We start from the raw sequence: 23,188 nt of genomic DNA on the forward strand, positions 1-23,188 counted from the left end.
CTTTTAGCTTGTATTTGTCACCATATTATATAACAGAAGATGTTCACCTGCATGACCTCCTCCCTACGTGCCAGATTGAATTCCCCTCCTTCCCATCACCAAACCCAGGGGAGGTAAAAGACAGCATTTCATAATCTGCAGTGAGAGGAAACTCAAAGATCAAATCAAGGTACACCACCGGCTTTGGGGTATGATCTGTTTCTGGAACTCCCTGTCTTACTCTCCTGCTCAGGAAAGTGAGGGCGTGTGAGCGACGTTTTCCTGAAAGCTGAGAAAAGAGTCTATTGCTGTTCTGCATTCAATTCCATTAACACTTGCTGAACTTGTACCACGTGCTGGGGCCTGGAGCAGGTATTAGGGAAGTAAGCGTACATGGGATGACCGCGGGAGTAGGAGGGTCCACAGCCTTCCCAGCACCAATGCATCAGCTTCACACTTGTCACTCTTGGGAAGTTTTTTTTTATTTTCAAGTTTTTTTTATTGTCTTCTCAGTTACTAATAAAAGAACAGACATTTAATCAAAGAAGACATACACTTGGCAAGTGAGCACAAAAATGTTCAACATCATGAATCATTAGGGAAATGCAATCAAACCATAGTGAGATACATCTCCACACTTTTTTTTTTTTTTAATTATTTATTTATTTATGGCTGTGTTTGGTCTTCGTTTCTGTGCGAGGGCTTTCTCCAGTTGCGGCAAGCGGGGGCCACTCTTTATCGCGGTGCGCGGGCCTCTCACTATCACGGCCTCTCTTGTTGCGAGGCACAGGCTCCAGACGCGCAGGCTCAGCAATTGTGGCTCACGGGCCTAATCGCTCCGCGGCATGTGGGATCCTCCCAGACCAGGGCTCGAACCCGTGTCACCTGCATTGGCAGGCAGATTCTCAACCACTGCGCCACCAGGGAAGCCCTCATCTCCACACTTTTAAAACAGGTAGGGGCTTCCCTGGTGGCGCAGTGGTTGAGAATCCGCCTGCCAATGCAGGGGACACGGGTTCGAGCCCTGATCTGGGAAGATCCCACATGCTGCGGGGCAACTGGGCCCGTGAGCCACAACTACTGAGCCTGCGCGTCTGGAGCCTGTGCTCCGCAACAAGAGAGGCCGTGATAGTGAGAGGCCCGCGCACCGCGATGAAGAGTGGCCCCCGCTTGCCACAACTAGAGAAAGCCCTCGCACAGAAACGAAGACCCAACACAGCCATAAATAAATAAATAAATGAATAAAATTAAAAAAAAAAAAAACAGGTAATACTCAAAGTACTGATCATACCAACCAAGTACTGGTGAGGAATACAGGGGGACTGGACTGCTCCCATACTGTTGATGGGAATACAAATGGGTACAGTCATTCATTTAGAACATGAAACCATATGTTCGTATAAAGAATTTTAGGTACATGTTCATAGTAAACTTATCTGTGATAGCCAAACTGGAAACAAACAGGAAATTCTATTTTCATGATTTAGAACGGAGACTTTGGGGACAGACAGAATAGTGATCCTAACCCATCTCTGTCGATCACTAGCTGTGTGACCTTGGGAAAGTCACTGAGCCCTGCTAGACTTCAGTTTTAACCTGGCACTGGGCATAATACATAAGCCACATTGGATCGCTTTGAGGGGGTGCATGGATAACATATGTAACATGCTTAGGACGTGGTACATGGCCACTGCCATTATGTCCCCCCACCCCGCTTTCTCCTGTTCAGTCCCGAATGGACATGGGAGGGCAGCTGGCCATTGACTATGTATCTATTCATTCATCCCAGGCATAACGATGGCTCTGAGGGTGTCTCAGTTTTCTCTGTAAAGGGACAATTCCAGTTCCCCCAAAGCTGCCTTCTTTCCTCTTGCCTCCCCGTCTTTCTTAGGAAGCTTAGCAGAGCTGCCTCACACTCACAACTTGCTATTCCCTTCCTTGGCTCTACAAACATGGCATCCAGCGTTCCTAGAGATGAGATGTGGACTGCAGTTGCCATGGTAACAGGAGTTCCTCTAAAAGCAAAGGCTCCTGTGGACCTGGCCCCAAGGCTTGCTCAGGTTCCCATGCCAGACTCTACCCTCTTTGCAGCTACCAGATGGTAAGACAGGATACCACCAAGCATAGAGATTCATGAGCAACTCATGATTGAGTTGCTCCAAGTGAGCCCAGCAGGCCAGAGACACTGGCCTTTTACAAGCCCCATCTTCTTGATCCCCCCGTAAGGATTCAGACCATTGCGTGCAGGAAGTGGACGTCCAGGTTCCTCTTCTAGAATTCCGATTCAGTAGGTCTTGGATGGGGCCCTAGCATCTGGATTGCGTAGAACCGTCTTCCAGGTCTTGGGTAGCAGAAAGAGCATGGGATTGGAACTGAACAAGCCTGGGTTTGAAAACCAGCTTCTTCCTTACTATGGAAACCTTGGGCAAATCTCTTCATATGCTCCACTTGCCTCCCTCACCTCACAGGTATAAAAACCTCACAGGAGGGACTTCCCCGGTGGCGCAGTGGTTAAGAATCCACCTGCCAATGCAGGGGACAGGGGTTTGAGTCCTGGTCTGGGAAGATCCCACATGCCACGGAGCAACTAAGCCCGTGAGCCACAATTACTAAGCCTGCGCGTCTGGAGCCTGTGCTCCGCAACAAGAGAGGCCACGATAGTGAGAGGCCCGCGCACCGCAATGAAGAGTGGCCCCCACTTGCCGCAACTAGAGAAAAGCCCTCGCACAGAAACGAAGACCCAACACAGTCAAAAGTAATGAATAAATAAATTAATTAATTAAAAAAAAAAAAAGGGGCTTCCCTGGTGGCGCAGTGGTTGAGAATCTGCCTGCCAATGCAGGGGACACGGGTTCGAGCCCTGGTCTGGGAAGATCCCACATGCCGCGGAGCAACTGGGCCCGTGAGCCACAACTACTGAGCCTGCGCGTCTGGAGCCTGTGCCCCCGCAACAAGAGGGGCCGCGATAGTGAGAGGCCCGCGCACCGCGATGAAGAGTGGCCCCCGCTTGCCACAACTAGAGAAAGCCCTTGCACAGAAACGAAGACCCAACACAGCCAAAAATAAATAAATTAATTAATTAATTAAAAAAAAAAAGTGACTAAGAGTTCACAAGTCCTTTAAAAACCTCACAGGAAAATAAAAAATAAATAAATAAAAATAAAAAAACCTCACAGGACTGAAACAAGATCACACAAAAATCCAATACCTGACCCCAGTAAGTAGCGAAGAAGATCCTGCAGAATCAACAAGCGCAAATGTATATATGTGATAGATGTGTGTGCATATGAGGAATAGGCAGTAAAAGATTATAAACAAGATACACAGGATGATCATATTCATAGAAAAATGGCCAAAGAGACCTCATAAAGTTGAGGAGGATGATATCTTGACTCCAGAACACTACTTTTCTATATATAGCTTAGAAAAATATTTGCTGGCAAGTACACATGCAGACATATACAGGGATTGTCACTGCAGCACTGTATGTAATCAAAGAAAATTGGAAGTAATCTAACAGTTCATCAGTAGGAAATAATTAATGATACTATGTTATATTTATAGACTGAATTACTTTGTTAAAAGAATGAACTAGATCTATATCTATCCACTTGGATAGATCTTTGAAACATATATTGAGCAAGAAAAGTAAGCTGCAGAACAATACATCCAATATGATACCATTTATAGAAAATATAGCACATGTACTATCTGTTGGGTATTGATACATTTTTATGTAATAAAAGTATAAAAACATGGAAAAGAAGGGTACACACACCACACTTTGGAGTGTGAGTGCTCTGGGGAGGGAGGGATAAGGAAATATTTCAGCAGCACCTGTATGGTTTTCTTCCTTATTAAAATAGATCTGAGCAAATATGCGAAAATGTAAACATTTCTTAAATCTGGGTGGTGGGGATGCCTAGGAGTTGTTGAAACACTCTCTGTACTTCTGTGTGTTTTTCAATATTTCTCTCTAACAAAATGTCTGGAAGATTCTATAACAGGGTGGTAACAACAGTTACCATTACAGGTAAATTTCTTTTCTTTGTTTTCCTGTAGTTGCTAAATTCTCTACTATTTACATTATATATAATTTTAGTGTTGAAAATGAAAACAACAGTTTTTTTATATGACAACATATGTGAAAAAGCCTTTGTAAATTGCTTGAATCATATCAATGCCCCCTGCCAATGAGTCTTGTGTGCTTACATGGGTTTTTAATAGTTTTAAATTCTTTCATCTCCATCATGATGCTCAGAGGAAGGTATTATTATCCCCACTTTACAAATGGGGAAATTTAGGGTCCAAGAGGTGTGGAGGAACTTTCCAGAACAACAAGGCTCATAAGAGGCAAAACAGGGGAACTTCCCTGGTGGTTCAGTGGTAGAGAATCCGTCTTGCAACGCAGGGGACGCAGGATTGATCCCTGGTCGGAGAACTAAGATCTCATATGCCACGGGGCAACGAAGCTTGTGCGTCACAACTAGAGACCCCGAGTGCCACAACTACAGAGCCCACGTGCTCTGGAGCCCACTCGCCACAACTAGAGAGAAGCCCTTGCGCCACAACTAGAGAGAAGCCCACACGCCGCAACGGAAGATCCCACGTGCTGCAACGAAAGATCCCACGTGCCGCAACGATGACCGGATACAGCCAATAAATAAATAAATAAAGGCAAAGCAGGATTTGAATCCAGACAAGGGGTTTCCTGGGCTGCCTTGATTACACCTGTTCCGGAAGTTACTGCAAGAGAGGGGAACTTTGGGCCAGGGCTTGGGGTCAAGGAACATTTCATTGGGGCAGAGGGAGCAGATCCATATTTATTGAACAGAGAGCTTTATAAACTTCATTCAGAAGCATCATGATGACCCTGTGAGGAAGTGCTATTATGAAACCCATTTAACTGACCAAGAGGCTCAGAGAAATTGTTACTACTCCAAGGTCACAGAGCTTGGTGGTGAAAGAGCCAGAATTCAAATCCAAGCATGTTCCCCAGATACACTCTTTCCACTGTGTCAGGCAGCTTCCACAAGTGAGAGAAGGCAGAGGGGCATTTTGGGTAGGGGGTACAGCACATGCAAAGGCCTGGAGGCAGGACAGGGCCTGCTGTGTTAAACTAGAAACTCAAGTATGTGAAATTCAAGAATAAAATCCCCCAGAGTTTGGCCTCTGTGCGAAGGGCAGGGCTGGGTTTCTGGGTTTCAGTGGAAGCTGAAATTCTGCTGGGCCACGCAGGATTTTCCAGGGGGCCCGTCCCCACCCACCGGCTCTCAGGAGTGACTCTGGTTCGAAGTCTCCGAGAGCTGCTGGAGCAGCAGTTTCTGGGTGAATGAAGCTTGAGTGTGGGCAAGGGGTGAAAATCCCCCCAGCTCTCAGGGGTGATACTGACAACTTCCTGAGGTGGCCGAAAGCCCCCTTAAGAGAAGGGCCCCCTTAACGTCAGGCATCTAGCAGCTGTTGGAAGTCATCATCATTCCTCCTAGGAAGGAAACACAGCCCTTCCCAAGCAGGTGGGACTTCAGGCTGGGACCAGAATGTCTCCTAGTGTGTAGGGACCAACCCTGGCTCAGCAGTTGTGCCCATTAGCTCCAAGGGGCCCCTCCCCTCTCACCACCCACCTCCTCTCTCTAAACAAATCCAGGCCCAAATCCAGGTTCAAAGGGGAAGCTGGGGAGGCACGGGGGATGTTCAGCCTGAATCTCCACGGCCACCTTGTGTCATTAGCAGCTGAAGGCCGGCAGCAGCCAACGGCCACAAGGCCAACCAGGCCCATGAGTTCAAGTTCAGGAAGTAAATTTGGGTTCCCTGGGAGGAGGTAGCAGCTGTGTGTCCCTGCTTTACATACAGCACACACTCTCCTATGACTCTCCATTGGGCCCACTGAAGTCTCAGTTTTCCAGGTAAGAAACTTGAGCGACTTGCCCAAGGCCACAGTTACTAAGATGTGGAACCAGAATTCAACTTCCAGTCTCTCTAAATTCAAGCCCACTTCTTAGCTCTCTGGCGTTATGGTCACCCCACACTCCCCTCCATAAGTCACGTCTAGGGCATTTCTGAAGTGGCTCAAAATCTTTCACATTTCTGCCTATCTTAGCCCTTAGTCAGGGAGGTGTCATTCCTGCCTTCCTTCCTTCATTCATTTGTTCCTCATTCTTGGCCAGGCTCTGTGCCAGGCCCCAAGCCATGGTAGAGGACGAAGATATACTCAGAGTTGATTATGATCAGGTAGAAGTGCTATCCCAGGGGTCAGAATAAAGTGCTCTGGGAAGGGTAGAGGTGAGAGGGAATCATTCTGACAATTGGGAGGGGCTTTAGAGGATGAGTAGGAGTTCTCAAGGATGAGAACATGATGGAGAGCAGGAAATACCCAAGCCTTTGCCAAAAAACCTGGGAGATCTAACTTCTACCTTTCCAGGGGGCGAGCGGGCTCAGAGGAGAGATCATGTGGGGCAGTGACCTACCACTCTCCATGCCACCCTTTCTCCCCACCAGTGGCCTGACACCACAGGGCTTCCCTATCCTTCCTTGCAAAGGTGCTCGAGCTCTGACTTAAATGCTGGGAAGACATCGTTGCTTTCTCAGTCCCTGAACCCCAGCAACAGGTAAGATCTCTGGTCAGCGTCTCCCCCTCTGGTGTCTAAAGAGGCCTTCAAACTGGGGCAAGGAGAGAGCCAGCTGAATGTTTGGTCAATGCCAAAGTATGATGGACCCTTGGGAAGCTTTGCAGAGGTTTGAGGTGGGCATTCTAGCTCTGGCAACCAGGACCCACTGCTTTGGGGTGAGGGTCTGGCTCAGCCAACAGACCTCCCACCTACTCACTCCCCGCCGCATCCCGCCCTCCCAATCCACTCCCCTGGCTGGTGACTCTGCTTCTAAACTCCAGAGTCCCGGGGAGCAGAGAAGTCAAGAAGCCACCTCCATAGGGTTGGGGGCAGCTCGGCAGAGTTGGAAGCAGGTGGGCTTTGGAGTCAGACAGATGTGAGTTTGAATCCCATCTCTTCCTCTTAATACCAGGATCTGGATTTCTTTTCTTTTTTAAAAACTTTTTATTGGCATATATTTGATTTACAATGTTGTGTTAGTTTCAGGTGTACAGCAAAGTGAATCAGTTTTACATATACATATATGCACTCTTTTTCCTAAACTCTAGTATCATCAGTGACCTTTGTCCACGTAAGCAGTGATGTTCATAGCCACCTCCTGGGGCTACTGGGAGATTAAAAGAGAAAATGATCGTCATGGGGCCTGACTCTCAATAGCTATTTGGCAACACGCTTGCACAATCTTTAATGCAATTCTGAAGCCCCAGATATCCCTGGGTTTTTCATAACTCTGTGGGTGGCCTTCCTGACCTGAAATGATGCCGGCTTGTCCATGGTCTTTATTTATTCTACGTGGTGTGAAAAATCATATATTTTGTTGCAGAAATGTTAAGGTGTTTGGTTACAGGGGCTGCTCAGGCCCCTGCTGAGACATTACATAACATAAACTTGTCACCTCTCTAAAATCCTAACATTCTAGATTCTGATTTGAACCTGGCCCCAGAGATTCCAGAAACAGACTCAGGGCCTGAAACGGTTTCCTGTCTTTCCCTTGAAGGAGCAGCTGTGTGGATGAGTTCTTGAAATTTAAGGCCAGAAATGACGACCTAACTTCCCCCTTTATCTTCGTCTTTCCTCACCTTCCCCAGTGGAAACCCTCCTCCGAAAAGAATCTTCTTCCATTAACCAATGAGGAAAAGGCAAGCAATAGAATAATGGGCAAAAGGCAGGAGGAGGCCCTTCACAGAAGAAGAAACACACAGGACCCTTGAACATACGAAAAACACCCAGCCACACAGCCGCAGAGGAAAGCAACGTCAGGCCACAGGGAGAGACTGTTTCACAGGCACTAGATTGTCGACAATTAAGAAGGGTGGTAATGTGGAGTGTTGGTGAGGATGGGGATCAGTAGGGACTCTGTACATTGCTGGCGGGGGGGGGGGGCGGTGGAGCAAAGCTGTCACAACCACTCTAGAAAGCATTTCCATAGTCATGACCCAGAAATTCCACTCCTGAGTCACGTGCGCACGCACGCGCACACACGCACGCACGCATGCACGCACTGCTATGGGCTGAATTGTGTCCCAGCAAAACAGATATGTTGGAGTCCATACCTCCCAGTACCTCAGAATGCAACCTTGTTTGGAGATTGGGTCTTCACAGAGTTAAAATAAGGTCACTAGGGTGGGCCCTAATCCAGTACGACTGCTGTCCTCATAAAAAGGGGAAATTTGGAGGCAGACATGTGCACATGGGAGGGCAGAGATGGGGCTTTGTTTCTAGAAGCCAAGAAATGCCAAAGATTGTCAGCAAACCACCAGAAGCTAGGAGAGAGGCGTGGAACAGATTCTCCCTCACAGCCTCAGAAGGAACCCACCCTGCTGACACCTTGATCTTGAATTTTCAGCCTCCAGAATTGTGAGACAATACATTTCTGTTGTTCATGCACCCATTTGTAGTACTTTGCAGCCCTAGGAAACTAAGTCGCACGCCTACCTGCAACAAAGGTCACCTCTAGGAGGCAAGAGCTGGCAAGAGCCCACAGCTGCTTCTAGGGAGTCTTGGGAGAGAAGAGGAGGGGAACCCGCAGGACGGATGGATGTGCTCTCCTTCACTTCCAGATCGCCAGAGTCAAAAAATCCACAAGTGCTTTGTGGGACTGAGTTTCATGGCTACATGGACGTGGCCGGAACTGAGCCAGCTCCCACAGATGCAGGTGATGAAAAATGGTCTCTAAAGATCTTCAGGGAGGGCTTTAGAGTCTATCTAGAGAGCGAGAATTGGGGAGCTGACATTCCGGTCATACCCATTTCCCCTCAGAGAGGTTTGGAAACTTGCCCAAAGTCACAGAGAAGGTGGTGCGGCCTGGGACCCCATGCTGGTCTCCGAGACCCCAGAATCCACGTTCTCACAGCCGTTCTGACAAATATTCATCACAACCAACACAGCGCCCTTCAGCACACCCACCTCCATGCTGATGCAACTAAACGCCCACGACGCTACAGAGACTTACACACTCCCTCCCTCAGGAACGAAAGTCCTCACTGTGAGTGCGTGCTGGGTGAGATCTCTTTTAATGTGGCTGTTATAACATTTTTACAATAAGGAGACTAATGTTTACATCGTGTCTGAATTCTCAGCTGGAACCAGGTGGGAGTGACAAGGAGAGATGGTAGAATTGAGACCAGCCATTGTTATGACCTTGGGCGAGTCCTTGTCTCTTTTGCCCTCCTCCGACAGCCCCTGATGTGAGGTTGCCAAGAAGCCTTTGCTTCCCTCCCTCACAACACAGCCCCCGCTGCCCCCACTGCCTCCCCCCAACTGGTCCTTCCACCAGTTAACGCAGTATATCCCACACCAGACCAATTTAAGATCCAAGATTAAATAGTATTGAATCACACAGTAAGCAGATGACTCCTTTTCCAATTCTTCAGTCCTGGGGATTACAAGTCTTTGACAAAGGGAGAGCTGACTTGGGTTTGGCTGGCAGGCTAGTGAAGCACACAGTTGTTCTGAGTGTCCTTCTGTTTATACAAATATATTCAATTTATTGAAGCAACATTGGTCTGAGATATATGAAACCTAGAAGATATCTAGGTTTAAATAAACTTACTTAGGCTTACATACGAAGTTGATTATAAAAAATATTTGTTAAATAATTGTATACACATAAGGGCAAATCAAATCACATCCCTTTATACTTAAAACTCTCTGATGATTTCCCATTTCCTTTGGATTAATTCCAAGCCCGTACGTGATCCGTTTTCCCTGACATGTGTCAACCTCTCCATCTCCATCTCCTCCACTCTCCCCTTCCCTCTGTAATCTCCTCCGGCATGTGAACCTCACTCCTGTTTCAGGGCCTTTGCACCTGCCGTGCCCTCTGCCTGGAATGTCCTGCTCCCTGATCTTGGCACGCCCAGCTCATCCCATCAATCAGATCTCTGCTCACATGTCGTCAGAGGCCTTACCTGGATCCCCATTCCAATCTCTCTGTCTTCCTTCCTTTGCTCTATTTCCTTTGTTTTACATATTCCTCTCTGAAATGATACTATTTTTTTTTGGTAGTCATTTTTTAAAATTAATTTTTATTGGAGTATAGTTGCTTTACAATGTTGTGTTAGTTCCTACTGTATGGCAAAATGAATGAGCTATGCATATACATATTTCCCCTCTTTTTTGGATTTCCTTCCCATTTAGGTCACCAGAGTGCGGTAAGTAGAGTTCCCTGTGCTATACAGTAGGTTCTCATTAGTTATCTGTTTTATACATAGTGTCAATAGTGTATAGGTGTCAATCCCAATCTCCCAATTCCTCCCATTCCCCCCCGCTTTCCCCCTTGGTATCCATACATTTGTTTTCTACGTCTGTGTCTCTATTTCTGCTTTGAAACGATACTATTTTTTGAACGTTTATTCATTTGTCTGTTTTCTCCGCTAGAATATGAGCTCCTTGAAGTCTGGGACTTCGTCTCACATCCTCAGTGGCTAAAAACAGTGCCCAACACGTAATAGGAGCTCCACAAATGAATGGCAGGAAGCTGTGAAGGTGGAGGGAGGACGGGCCGGGGAGCAGGGAGGAGCCCCTCCAGGGAGGAGGAGGCAAGGCAAGATGGCGGCCGTCGGAGGCTCAGCCTGAGAGCTCACACTTGGCCCCATCAGCACCAGCCTTCAAGACACTGAGCCAGCTGGTTCCCACTCACTGAGCCAGCAGAGAAAGCTGAGTCGGCCACTGTATCTGTAAAAGAATGATGGCGTTACAACATCACCATCAAGAAACTATCATGATGGGCTTCCCTGGCGGCACAGTGATTAGGAGTCTGCCTGCCAATGCAGGGGACACGGGTTTGAGTCCTGGTCTGGGAAGATCCCACATGCCGCGGAGCAACTAGGCCCGTGAGCCACAGCTACTGAGCCTGCGCGTCTGGAGCCTGTGCTCCGCAACAAGAGAGGCCACGACAGTGAGAGGCCCGCGCACCGCGATGAAGAGTGGCCCCTGCTCGCCGCAACTAGAGAAAGCCCTCGCACAGAAACGAAGACCCAACACAGCCAAAAATAAATAAATAAACAACAACAAAAAAACAAAACAAACAAACGAAAAAAGAAACTATCATGATAATAACTGATTCAGGCCAGAATCAGCCATAATATTACGAGTGGGTAAAGGTTTGAAGGGAACCAAAAAATTTACGTATTCTCAAAGAATCTGCCCACAAGAGACATATTTATTACAAAGGAGAAGAGTGACTTTACCTAGCAGACATCACCTTAGCCAAGCAACCAGAGTTAGACCATGGGTAATGGGACAAGCTGATACCATGTCTGAGAAGGACACACCTTCACTTCTCTGAAACTCCTGCCAGAAAAGACACAACTAATCACGAGGAATCATCAGACAAGCCCCGCTGAGGAACGTTTTACAGAATAACTGGCCTGTACTCTTCAAAATGATCAATATCTTGAAAGAAAAAGATCTGAGCAATTGTTCTAGATTAAAGGAAAATAAGGAGAATGAAATGCAACACATTCAATGGAATTTTCTTTTGCCTCTAAGGCAAATTGTTTTGGAGCAATTGGCAAAATCTGAAAAAGTTCTACAGATTATTTTTGTAGCAATGTTAATCACCTGATTTTGATATGTGGACGGTGGTTACATAAGCGAATGACCTTTTTTTTTTTTTTTTTTAAGACATGTTGAAGTATTTAGGAGAAAGGGAAGTTAGGTCTACAACCTACTCCAAATGGTTCAAGAAAAATGTAATAGAAAAATAGAGAAAATGATAAAAATATTACTAGTCTGGAATCTGAGTAACGCGCATATGGAAAATCTTTGTATATTTTTGCAACTTCTCAGTAAATCTAAAATTGTGCTGAAATAAATTTTTTTTTTTTTATAAAACTAAACAGTCGGGGAGCCGTTGAGATGGTGGAGGCAAAGTGGCTGCAGGAAACCAGCTCCTCGCCTCACAAAGCTGACATCTCAGAGCCCAGGGTCAGCTGTGTTCACCTCAGACCCACGTCGGACCACAGCCCTCCCCTGCCGTCTCCACATCGAGGTGGGGGGGAGCTGAGAACGCATCTGTGAGCACAGGCCAGTGCCACACCCTCTGGGTAATGTGGGGAAGGGGCCCCGGGCAAAGCCTGCAGACCCTTCTCACCCCTGCTCCTGACCTTGGGTGCCTCACTCCCCATTTTGCACCTCAGTTTCTTCCTCTGACAAATGGGTAGATGTCAATGACTAGCAGCCCTCTGGGGATGGAGTCTTTCAGCTCAGATACTGCTGCGGTATTTCTAGAACCCCATCTGGAGAGTGCAGCACATCTCTCCAAGGAGCTTGATTCATTTGGCAAGTGTGTTTACTTAGTTTAGCTGAAGGAAAGAGAGGAAGGTGGTCTCGCTGAGCAGAATGGCGAGTAGACATCCTCCCTGTCTGGGACATGCTTCTCCACCTCTGCCCCCGCCCCGGACCAGCTCCCAGGCACCCCTTCTGGAAGAGATGAACATCCTAGCAAAAATTTTATTGAAGTGTAGAGAAAATCTTTCCCCAAGCCCCATTTAGGAAGAGGCAGCTGGCGGGGATGGGTTGGTCGGTGCCCAGAAAGTGACTCTGGTCCCAGTTCTGTCGGCAACTCGCTGTATGGCTCCAGCTTTCCAAGCATCACTTTGTGCTTCTGCAAGATGGACAGAGCCACGCTTGGCTTCGCACACGGCTGACGACACAGTGATTTCACCTCTGTGTTCTCCCTGGCTCAGGGCTCAGTAGGTGACTTCCAAACTGGAAGTGGGGCACACAGATGGGATCGCCAGGACGCCTTGAGAAACTCTCAGCTCTGAGGAGCCCCCTCAGTCACACAGCCTGTGTCCCCGCACAGCCCTGGCCTCCAGCCCCGGGTGCAGACTCCCTGGGCTATGCTGGCCCTGCCCGGAAAGCCCAGCCCAGCTCCGGGTCATGATGGAGTGGTCGGGGGTGTCCTGGAAACTTACAGGCTGGAACTTCTAATGTGCCCTGCCATCTCCTAACACTCAGTGGAGATCCGGGGGCAACCCCCTTGCAGGGGAAAGGAAGGGGGTCACTTTCCCATTATGGTACCCTAATCCAGCATCTCCCAAGGGCTCCGCGGCCTCCTCCTCAGCCCCTCAGCCCTGCCTCCCTGCCCAGCCTCTTGGAGGCTGTCTCAGCTGCCACTTTCAGGCAGAGGCAGCTGGGCCACAGGAGCCTACAAAATGGTGGGCGGAAACCCGGGCTTCCCTCCGCTCTCTCCACGAGCTCCTGCCCTGGCCCCAGGCCCCAACAGTAGCTGTGGCCATGGGGCTCTTTGGCGCCCAAGAAGCCCTGTGTTTCCCCAGGGACTTCACAGCCATTGTCTCATAGAGCCTCATCCCAGCCCTGGGCTCTGGAGGTTGCCACTGACCCCACTTTATGGCTGGGGAAACTGAGGCTGAGTAGAAGCTTGGCCAGGAAGTGGCTTCTGACACACAAGTTCCTTCAAGGGTTTTTTCACCCAAGTTCCATGACAGCCCAGCTGTTGGTAGCTGTGGTGAAAACTCCCCAGAGAATGGGGGACCTCTCCTATAAAAATCTTGAGGTGGCTGGAGTCCCAAACCCTGCCCATCTTCCAGGGCTGGGAAACATCGTGGATTTGGAGTTATAAAGTCAAGTTAAAGATCTGGCGCCTATTAGTTAGCTGTGAGTCTTGTTAAAAACAAGACAACAGGGCTTCCCTGGTGGCGCAGTGGTTGAGAATCTGCCTGCTAATGCAGGGGAGACGGGTTCGAGCCCTGGTCTGGGAAGAACCCACATGCCGCGGAGCAACTGGGCCCGTGAGCCACAGCTACTGAGCCTGCACGTCTGGAGCCTGTGCTCCGCAACGAGAGAGGCCACAATAGTGAGAGGCCCGCGCACTGCAATGAAGAGTGGCCCCCGCTTGCCACAACTAGAGAAAGCCCTCGCACAGAAACGAAGACCCAACACAGCCAAAAATGAATAAAAATAAATAAATAAATAAATAAATAAAAGATTACTATTAAAAAAAATTTTTTTAAAAAAAAGAGGGCTTCCCTGGTGGCGCAGTGGTTGAGAATCTGCCTGCTAATGCAGGGGACACGGGTTCGAGCCCTGGTCTGGGAGGATCCCACATGCCAGGGAGCAGATGGGCCCGTGAGCCACAACTATTGAGCCTGCGCGTCTGGAGCCTGTGCCCCACAACGGGAGGGGCCGCGATAGTGAAAGGCCCGCGCACCGCGATGAAGAGCGGTCCCCGCACCGCGATGAAGAGTGGCCCCCGCTTGCCGCAACTAGAGAAAGCCCTCGCACGAACCGAAGACCCAACACAGGCAAAAATAAATAAATAAATAAAGTAGCTACAAAAAAAAAAAAAAAAGAAAAAAACAAGACAACAGGCCCCAAGTGGAGTTGTTTATGTTAAAGCCCCACATCACCAAGCTGAGACTTAATTATGATTTCAGCTCTCCCAGAAATGGAATCTTAAACCAGTCAATCAGGAATCACCTGACCAGCACTAGTTAGGTCATCTGCCTGCTAGACCCCGCCATCCCCTAAAAGAAAGTAACTTTGAGATAAGCAACAAGGACAGCACAGGGAACTATACTCAATATTTTGTAATAACCTATAAGGGAAAAGAATCTGAAAAAAAATAGATATATATGTATGTATAACTAAATCACTCTGCTGTACACCTGAAACTAATACAAGATTGTAAATCAACTATACTTCAATTTTAAAAAATAAAATTAAAATAACGATAAACGACAAAAAAAAGTAACTTTGCAATAACCAATCTGCTTTTTTGCCTAGTATAACTTTCTTGTTCCTACTCCCTTCTGCCTATAAAAGTCCCCTTTTATACCTGTCCTTTCTATCTGCTAGATCGTACGCTGCCGATTCGAATCGATTTTTGCTCAGTTTAAAAATTTTAATATGCCTCAGTTTATCTTTTAATAGTCTATTAACTGTGCCATCCAGGAAAAGTCACTTCACCTCTCTGAGCCTCAGTTGCTTAATCAGTAAAATGGGAGCAATAACTCATACTTCACAGGGCTGTGATGAGGAGAAGACAGGTATGTGAATTTACACCTGTTGGCCTGATGAATGTAAATGTAAATGTATGGTTTGTGTGGGCCTTCTCTGTGCCGGTCTCTGTGCCTGGCATGCTCACTGCATCCTCATGACACAGCAGTCTGGATGAGTCAGCAGAAAAAGAGCCTGGAGCCCAGCTCCTCTGGGAATTGGGGCCCTACCTACCCTATAGGCCTTAGACCATGCTCTCCAGATTCTGCTCAAATGGGCCCTTTTGCCTGAAATGCCTCTTTTTTCCCCTTTAACTTTTTATTTTGAAATGACAGACTCACAAGAAGTTGCCAAAATAGCACAGAGAAGTCCCATGCACTCATCTTGCAGCTTTCCCTGACGGTGACCTATTCTGTAACTACAGTAAATTACCAAAACCAGGAAGCTGATAGTGGCACAACGCGACTATCTCACCAGCCTTTGCATGCACACATTGAAAAAAATGCCTTCGTGCCTAGGATGTTTTTGTCATCTTTCTTTTGTATGCAAAAGCCTTCTTGTCCCCCGTGTCCAGCCCCTCTGGGACAGTGATGTCCCCCTCTCCGGGAAGCTCAAGCTCTCCCTGTTCTGACTCCTGGCTCCCAGAAATAGCACAGCCCAGTGATGGAGAACATGGGTTTGGGAGATCTACAGACATGGATTTAATCTCAGCATCAGCCACCAGCCTGGGGCAAAATACAGAACTTTCTGAGCCTCCATTTCCCCACCTATAAAATGGGGACGAGTGCCCCAGTGTCAGTGTAGGACAGGACAAGCATGGCCGGTGCTTGGAGAATGTAAGTCCCCTGCAATGGATGGTGGATATGGCTGTCATCGGATTACATCTGTTGTCACGTCTATCCCAGAACGACCCTTGTATGTTTTGCCACCTTCCTCAACATTTAACATGTTCAAGGTCAAACCTTCATATCTCAGTGCCAGCCCAGGGCCTGGCACATAGCAGGTGTTAAATAAATTGTGGGTAGATGGAGTCCCCTGCCAGGCAAGCTTTCCTTTGGCTCACGGGGTCTCTTCAGCTTCACTTCGTTCATTCCCGGCCTGGGTGGGCAGGGTAAGTGTATAGCAAACCCAGGAAGGCTGGGCTTTGCTGAAAGAGGCAGCCCTTTTGCTCCCATCCGATCCTGGGGTCCGAGGACCCCAGAGGCCCCTCGGGGCTGTCCCTGGATGCAACGTTGCGGCTGCAAACCCGGGAGGGTGCAACACCTTGGGGAGATGCCTCATCCTCAGAGGGAACCCCGGGGGCAGCCAGCCAGGAGACAGGCAGGGCCACTTTCTCCCGTCAGGACACCTCAGCTCAAGCGTTCGCACATCTTAGCTCCAGGCTTTGGACAGGCCTCAGCCTTGCTAAACCCCGGTTTCCTCACCTAACACCATGGGGTTGTCACGTGGGTAAATGAGTTTATTGTGCAAATGGCATCATGTTAACCGCTAAATCCTGCATTTACATATGAGAGATCTTTGTCCTGGCAGTGTAACATTTAGAAGCTCACATTTAGGTGGTCACTGACAGGATATTAAATACCCCATGTCTGGCCAGAAATGAATGACATTGTTTCCACGATGTTTATTTTCACCATTGTTACCATTAGGTGATGTACAATGGCTTTATCTTGAAGGCAGCAATATAAAGTTTTTTCCAAAAATAAACGTCTTTATACTTTAAAACATCCATTAAGGGTATTAAGCAAATTGTCAGGAAGGATGGCAGCTTTAGTAGTCACCGGGAAGGGAAGGAATGAGGGCCCCCAGGAAATGCTGCTCTGACGCCCCTCGCCCTGACCTGGCCGATGGGAGGCCAGGGCTGAGGGTGGGATGGGTGGTCTGGAGGACACTGAGACTGGGGCAGGCAAGCAACCCGGGCATTCCAGCCCCACCAGCGTCTGTTCAGTGCAGGGCTGAGCACCTGGCATGGGATTTAGTTGTGGTCCAGGCAGGGGGAGGGTGGGCCCCATGCCTGGGGGGGTCTTTTCCTCCAGGGCCCTGTCCCAAAGCCTCAGCTGGAGTCACCTGCTTACTCCTCCCTGTCCCAGGGGGACAGCTGATGCTTCAGCCTCAGAATCCGACAGCTGGGGGCCCAATTTAATTTTCGAGCATTCCTGTAAGAAGTGAGGCTGGCTCGGAGCAGGCCTCAATAAATGCGAACTGAATGAAGGAAGCTGTGGGCAGCGTTTCTCACTCATTCTAGATCTCTCTGGAATCATCTATGTTTGGCTAAATATGCCAGACCCAACGCCCTAGGAGCTGCCTTGTCCCACATTACCACCATGGTCACGGCCATGCTAACTCTCCCCACCAGTCATATGACCAGAGAGCCAGACTAAGCTAGGAGAAATATGCAGATGTCTGTCATACGTTATTTATAGATCTATGAGTTGGAGTCTTGCCAGGCAGGAAGAACATGGGGGAAAAAAAAGAATAGTAAACATTTGTTTAATTTAATCCAATCAAGTGGTCAAACTCCCTGGGCTGGGGGGAGACAGAGAGAATTAGGTTTTTGAAACCTGGATCGTGGGTCGAGCAACCAGCCCAATCAGAGGCCATGGGCTATCCAACAGCAGCACAAGAGAATCATATCTTATATTTTGGCAAAACGACAAAAAAGCTGTCCTCATCTCAGTCCACTGAGATGGAAACTCCAACCTGCTCGGGATAAGCCAAGTTACATGCAATAGTACGATTCTTTTCTCCTTGGTAAGTGATTTTTAAGCCCAGGAAGATTAGAATTTAAAAAATAGAGGTGTGAAATAAACAAAAACCTGTAGTATCTGTACCTTTCTGTTAAGTTTAAGTTGGGTCAAGTTCTGTACGTTGGTGTATAAAATCCTGTATTTTAATGTTTAAGAACTTTTGGCTGTAGAGTTACTCATGTTTGTGACTGAGTAACTGACTTCAGTTGAAATCTGTAAACTTGATTAGACTACTTAAGAGAACTTAATATTCACTTTCTTAATAAGTTAGTTTTTTAGATCTATAAGCATTCTTTTAAATCATTGGGAAGGTTGTATTTCTTAGAGGTATTTGAAGCATTTATAAGAAAATCAAATTCATTAAATTTATAAATGTAGTGTAGAGTATCTAAGGTGGTGCTAGCCAGTATAAATGTAAGGTGAGCCCCATAATGTCATTTTAAATTTTCTAGGAGTCACATTTTTAAGAAGGAAAAATGAATAGGTAAACTTAATTATAACAGTAAAACTTATTTAACCCAACATATCCAAAATATTATCATTTCAATGTAATCATATAAAAGTTATTAACGAGATATTTTACAATTCTTTTTTCGAACACATCTTTAAGCTCTGCTGTGTATTTTGTATTCCTAACACATCTCTGTTCAGACAACCGCATTCCAAATGGAACATTCTAATAGCAGCTAGATTAGACATCACAGATCTAAGGGAATTCAGTCAGCTACATTTGTCAGTGGTATTTATTATTAAGGAGACTTACTCTGTTCAACCTGACTTGCTGAAATATTAAGCAAAGACCCCTTGAGAGCCATTGTTAAAAACTACTGGACTTGAAAAAAAAAAAAAGAGATCTGTGTATTGAATTTACAAGGTAAGGAAAAATACATTTTTTAAAATGTGTTAATTTAAGAAACTATTTTTTTAAAGTAAAACCACAAATAGCCTTTTCAAGTGCACAACAGCAGCCCTTGAGGACCTTGCCAACCACGGTCCGGATGGAATTCGAGTCACCGACCTCGGCTCGGTCCCGGTGGGAATGGCCGGGTTTTTTGTTCCTGCATCTGATGCAGAGTGTCAGATCTGACCAAGCTCTTAAGGATCATCTGCCCAAAGAGCCCCATTCCACCCAAACTGAGGTCCAGAGCCGAGAAGCACCGTCACAAGGTAAATTAAAGGCAGGGTGGCAGCAATCGGCTGGTCTCCTGACTCCCTTTCCCCCTCAACCTCCCCGGTCAGGGGCTTCTAGTTCATTCTCTCCACCTCTCCATCCCCATTTGGCTGATCTGGAAACTGAGGCAAAGCTGGAGGATAAGTGGACAAACAGGTCCTGGACCCAGGCCTCCAGGGAGCACCAGCAGAGAATTGGGAAGCATGGCTCTCTAGGCCCTGGTCCCTGCCCTGGTCATTCATCAGCACAAACCAAGGCCTGCCGAGAGGCCGGCCCAGAATCCAGGCCAGCCTGGCCAGAGAAACAGCTGTGTGAGGCCCAGGATGGAGCCTGGAGGTGGGACTGCAAAGGGAAGTAGGAAAGGGGAGGCCGGCTCCACCAGGACCCAGGAGGGCCAGACTCCACGTGCCTGTGGTCTGAGGGCACAGCCTGGTGACCTGCCCAGGCCACATGCAGCCCTCGGGGTGATACCCTGGAACTCCCTTATGGACCTCATTCTCCCAGCTCCCTTTCCTTCCTCCCTCTTCCCCGTTGTTTTTCTTTCTTTCCTTTTCTTTTCTCAAGTTCCCTTCTGCCCAGAGTGCCCCTCCTGCCAGGCCATATTTCCCAGCAAGCACTAGGACCTATACCACTGTGCACCCTTAGCAGGGTTGAAGGGAGCGGCACTTAATGCCATTAAATCGCATAGCGAGGAAACTATTCCCGCCCAAAGGGCTTTCAGACCCCCTGAAAAGTCAAGAAGAAAATAACAATTTGGAGGCAGGATGTCTTTATCACGCCCTCGTCTTCCCTTTAACAAAGAGGGCTGGCAAAGGCTTCAGGCTTAAGGGCCGTTAACGTTCTTTTAACTTTTTACTAACACATCAGAGGAATTGGTTTTCACCGCCATTTATTTTTATGCTTAACTTTACCTCTTGTTTGTGGCAAATGATGTCAGTTTTCCATTTGTAATTGTCACGTAAAGTTTCCTTTCAAAACTGAACTTGTATTAGTAACAAGTGAGTCAACTGACTATAAGTACAGTTTGGAAAACACGAAGTAAATAACTATCCTGAGAGTGGAGTGGGCCGGGCAGAGACAAGGTGATGTGTAAGGAACTGGGCCCCAAGGGACCCTCCGCTTCACCTTCCTGGGCTCTGCCCAGCCCAGGTTCCCACCTCCCTTCAGGCACTGTTCAAGGCCAGATCCCGGGGCCCAGGGCCCGGTCCGCAGACCTTTCAGACCCAGACCTTAATTCTGAGCCGAGGCCAGCGGCTCGTGGAGAACAGAGGATGGAGATGCAGAGCAAGGGCCCCACTCTCGGACCATCTGTCTGTTCAGCTCAGGGGCAGAAAGTGGCCGAGCTCCAGGGGCTCCTGGCAGAGTGAGACAGGCAAAGCCTCTCTTCCTGGGCCCAGATGGGGCCGAAGGATCACCTATTCCTGATCCCAGAGCTAAACGGCTTTCCTTGAACCACTGTGAGGTCAGGAGGCTGGGAGCACGTGCCTCTAGATAGACAGAGGCAGGGAGAAGAGCCCCCCATGGCTCCCCGAATGCTCCAGCCTTCCTGATGGGCCTTCCTGGGTCTCCCTAACACCATGCTGAAAGCACTTAGCATCTCTACTGCCAGGTGGACCCAGACTCCCAGGCCCAGTATTCTGTTTCCATACCCATCTCCTTATCCCCCAGTGTGAGGGCCCAGAGCAGCAGGGTCTCCTGCCCAGCTCCTGCCACCTTGGACCCTGCACCCCACAGGGGCCAACAAGCATCCGATGAGCACAGCCCAGCGCCCGAAACTTCCTGCCACCTGATGCCTGGCCCAGGTTGCGAGGGTGTTTTGGCACCCAGGTGGAGCTCAGGATCAGGGAGGATGTGAGCCTCGAGAGCTTTTCTGTTCATTTGTGCCCTAAACTACCCCCAGGGGAGCAACCAGCGGCCAGCTGTCCCCAGCTCTGCTTAGCTTCCCGAATTCTGTTTCAGGACGGCTCTGCTGCGAGCGGTACAAGCTTGGTGAACCCAGGCCCTCAGCTTTGGGGTTGAAAATACGATCATCAGTGGTCCTAGTTCTCTGGAAGGCAAACGGTTCCTTCCTGAGAGTTGGCAAGAAATAGGGATGCAGGGGTTCCTGAGCTTGTGGGTGGGAGATGTCTCCCTCCTCCGAGCCTGGGAGCCCGTTGGTGAGACACCCCACATGCTACCCGCATTATCTGACCCTCAGGGGTCCTCTTAGCACTGCCCAGGCACAGCCTCAGCCTCTCACGGAGGTCCCTGTACCCTCTCTGCGCCCCTAATGCTATTGACCCAGCTGGGACCATCCTGGTACCAGAGTATAGTCTTGGCTAAAAGGCTCCAGACAGGTGAGCGTGAGAAAACAAGCAGAAAAGGGGCCAGGAGGGCAGTTCCCAGGCTCTCCTGCAGGAGCTGCAGGAGGTGGGGAGAGGGCTACCTGAGAGAGCTGCCGTCAGCAATCCAGCCACCACGAAGAAGAGCATTACGTCTGGTGTCATCTCCGACCGCTATGCATGCCCGCCAGTGGGAAGCACCATCCTAGGGCCAGAAGGTGGGCAGGCTACCGAGTGCCCCTCGCAGCTGCTCTGCCCTTAGCTGCTCCCGTTTGTGTATCTCTCTCTGCAGGAGACAGCACCCCTTTGCACGCATGCGGCCAAACCCAGCCTGTGAGTGTCTCTCACGCCTCTGTGCTCTACTTGTGGTTTCGGTCTCCAGGAAGCAAGGCTGGTAATATAGGCGAGGAGAGCCCAGAGCTGCCTCGACTGTGAGCCCCCCAAGCCTGGCTGAACCCCAAGAGTCGCAGAGTGAGACACACACACACACACACACAGACACACACAGGGGCCTCAAGGGTCTCCTACGGAAGAGGGAAGCAGAGGGGGCATGCCTCATTTCTGGAGACCTGGTACATAGTAAGTAGAACGCTCCATCAGTACATATTAGAAGAGTGAATGAGTGACCCATTTCTGTCCTAGTCCGTGGGATCTGGCTCTCATGGGATTGAATTCCAAGCTTTACCTTGTTCTCAGGTGCAAAGATGGCTGGGAAGAAGGAGGGCGTGGCCTTGCACTTTCAAGAGGGAGCACCTTCACCTCCCCTCAGAGAATGGTACATCAGGAAGGGTCTGAGAGATGCTTTTCCCCACCTCCTCTGCAGGCTGGAAGCATCCCCGGCGATGGCGCAGAAGGCTCCAGTCCCCGCTCCGCTGGGTCCTGGGTTGGGGGTTCATTGCTCTGTGGAAGCAGGCACGGGAGCCGGGCTCAGGAGGATAAGCAGGATTTCAACAGGTGGTGACGGGCAGACGCTGCTGGGCCAGAAGTAGCAGCAGGAGCAAAGGGGCGGGGGCTTTGCAGGGGCAGAGGCAGGCCGCCCAGGGCTGTTGGGGAAACGCTGGGCTGTCCAGTTGGGCTGCAGTGGACACTGGGAAAGAGGCAGGGACCAAGAGTGTTTAATTCACCACTGCGCTCCCTGTGGGGTCTACAGTTGATGCCGAACAAATGCTGTTGAGTGAACGAAGGAACAGATCACTTAATTTGGTCGTCCAAACAGAACCCTTGAAGAAGTTGAGTCCAGAGGAGGCTGGTTCTGTCCTGACCCTTCCCCATCATGACCCCATCTCAGATTCACCCGGCCTGGCTTGACCCTTCCCTCATCCTTGCTTGTCTTCATCTCCCCGCCCTGTGGAATGGAGAGGGGGTATCTGAAGTTACAGGTTTTGGAGCCACAGGGAACTGGGCCCCCCCTGCCCCTCCCTGCGGGGTGGATGGAGTTCTGGCACCAGCTGAGGCTGCCCTCTTGTGGAAGGTTCTGGTAGCACAGGCAGCAGATGGATACCTCCCGCTTCCATTCTCAACTCCATTCAACCGACCCTTGGAGAGACCTCTTCAGGAGGAAGAGAGGAAACCACAGCCCCGCCCTCAAAGAGCAGGTAGTTCACAAACACAGGTGACCAACCGCAGGCCAGGGTAGGATGGACACAGTGGGTGGTCTCCTGCTGATAAGCAGCATCTAGAGAGACACATGTTTGATTGCGCAGGAAAGACGGCTAGACTTCCGTTTCTGGCAATACAGGAGATAGCAAGTGCTGGAAAGTTCTCCTGAAACAAACCACTAAAAAAAAAAAAAAAAAGAAAGAAAGAAAAAAAAAAAGAGCTGGATAAAAATGTTTTAAAGCATCTTTAGAAATGCCTAGCAGAGGTGGCAAGAAATTAAGGATAATTATCAGAGGCCAG

The 23,188-nt window shown here is 48.8% G+C and overlaps 1 protein-coding gene across 1 annotated transcript in view; it reads right to left on the reverse strand.

The window, feature by feature from the left end:
• The window catches only part of CD6 (CD6 molecule), a 41,726-nt gene extending 20,210 nt beyond the window's left edge, over positions 1–21,516 (reverse strand). Inside the window, exon 1 of the mRNA XM_007174456.2 lies at positions 21,394–21,516. Coding sequence (XP_007174518.1) covers positions 21,394–21,454 — 61 coding nt within the window. The 5' untranslated portion in view covers positions 21,455–21,516. The remainder of the gene's footprint in view (positions 1–21,393) is intronic.
• Positions 21,517–23,188: the final 1,672 nt, after the last annotated feature.

The sequence above is a fragment of the Balaenoptera acutorostrata genome, chromosome 9 (assembly GCF_949987535.1).
Source record: "Balaenoptera acutorostrata chromosome 9, mBalAcu1.1, whole genome shotgun sequence".
NCBI classification, from domain to species: domain Eukaryota; kingdom Metazoa; phylum Chordata; class Mammalia; order Artiodactyla; family Balaenopteridae; genus Balaenoptera; species Balaenoptera acutorostrata.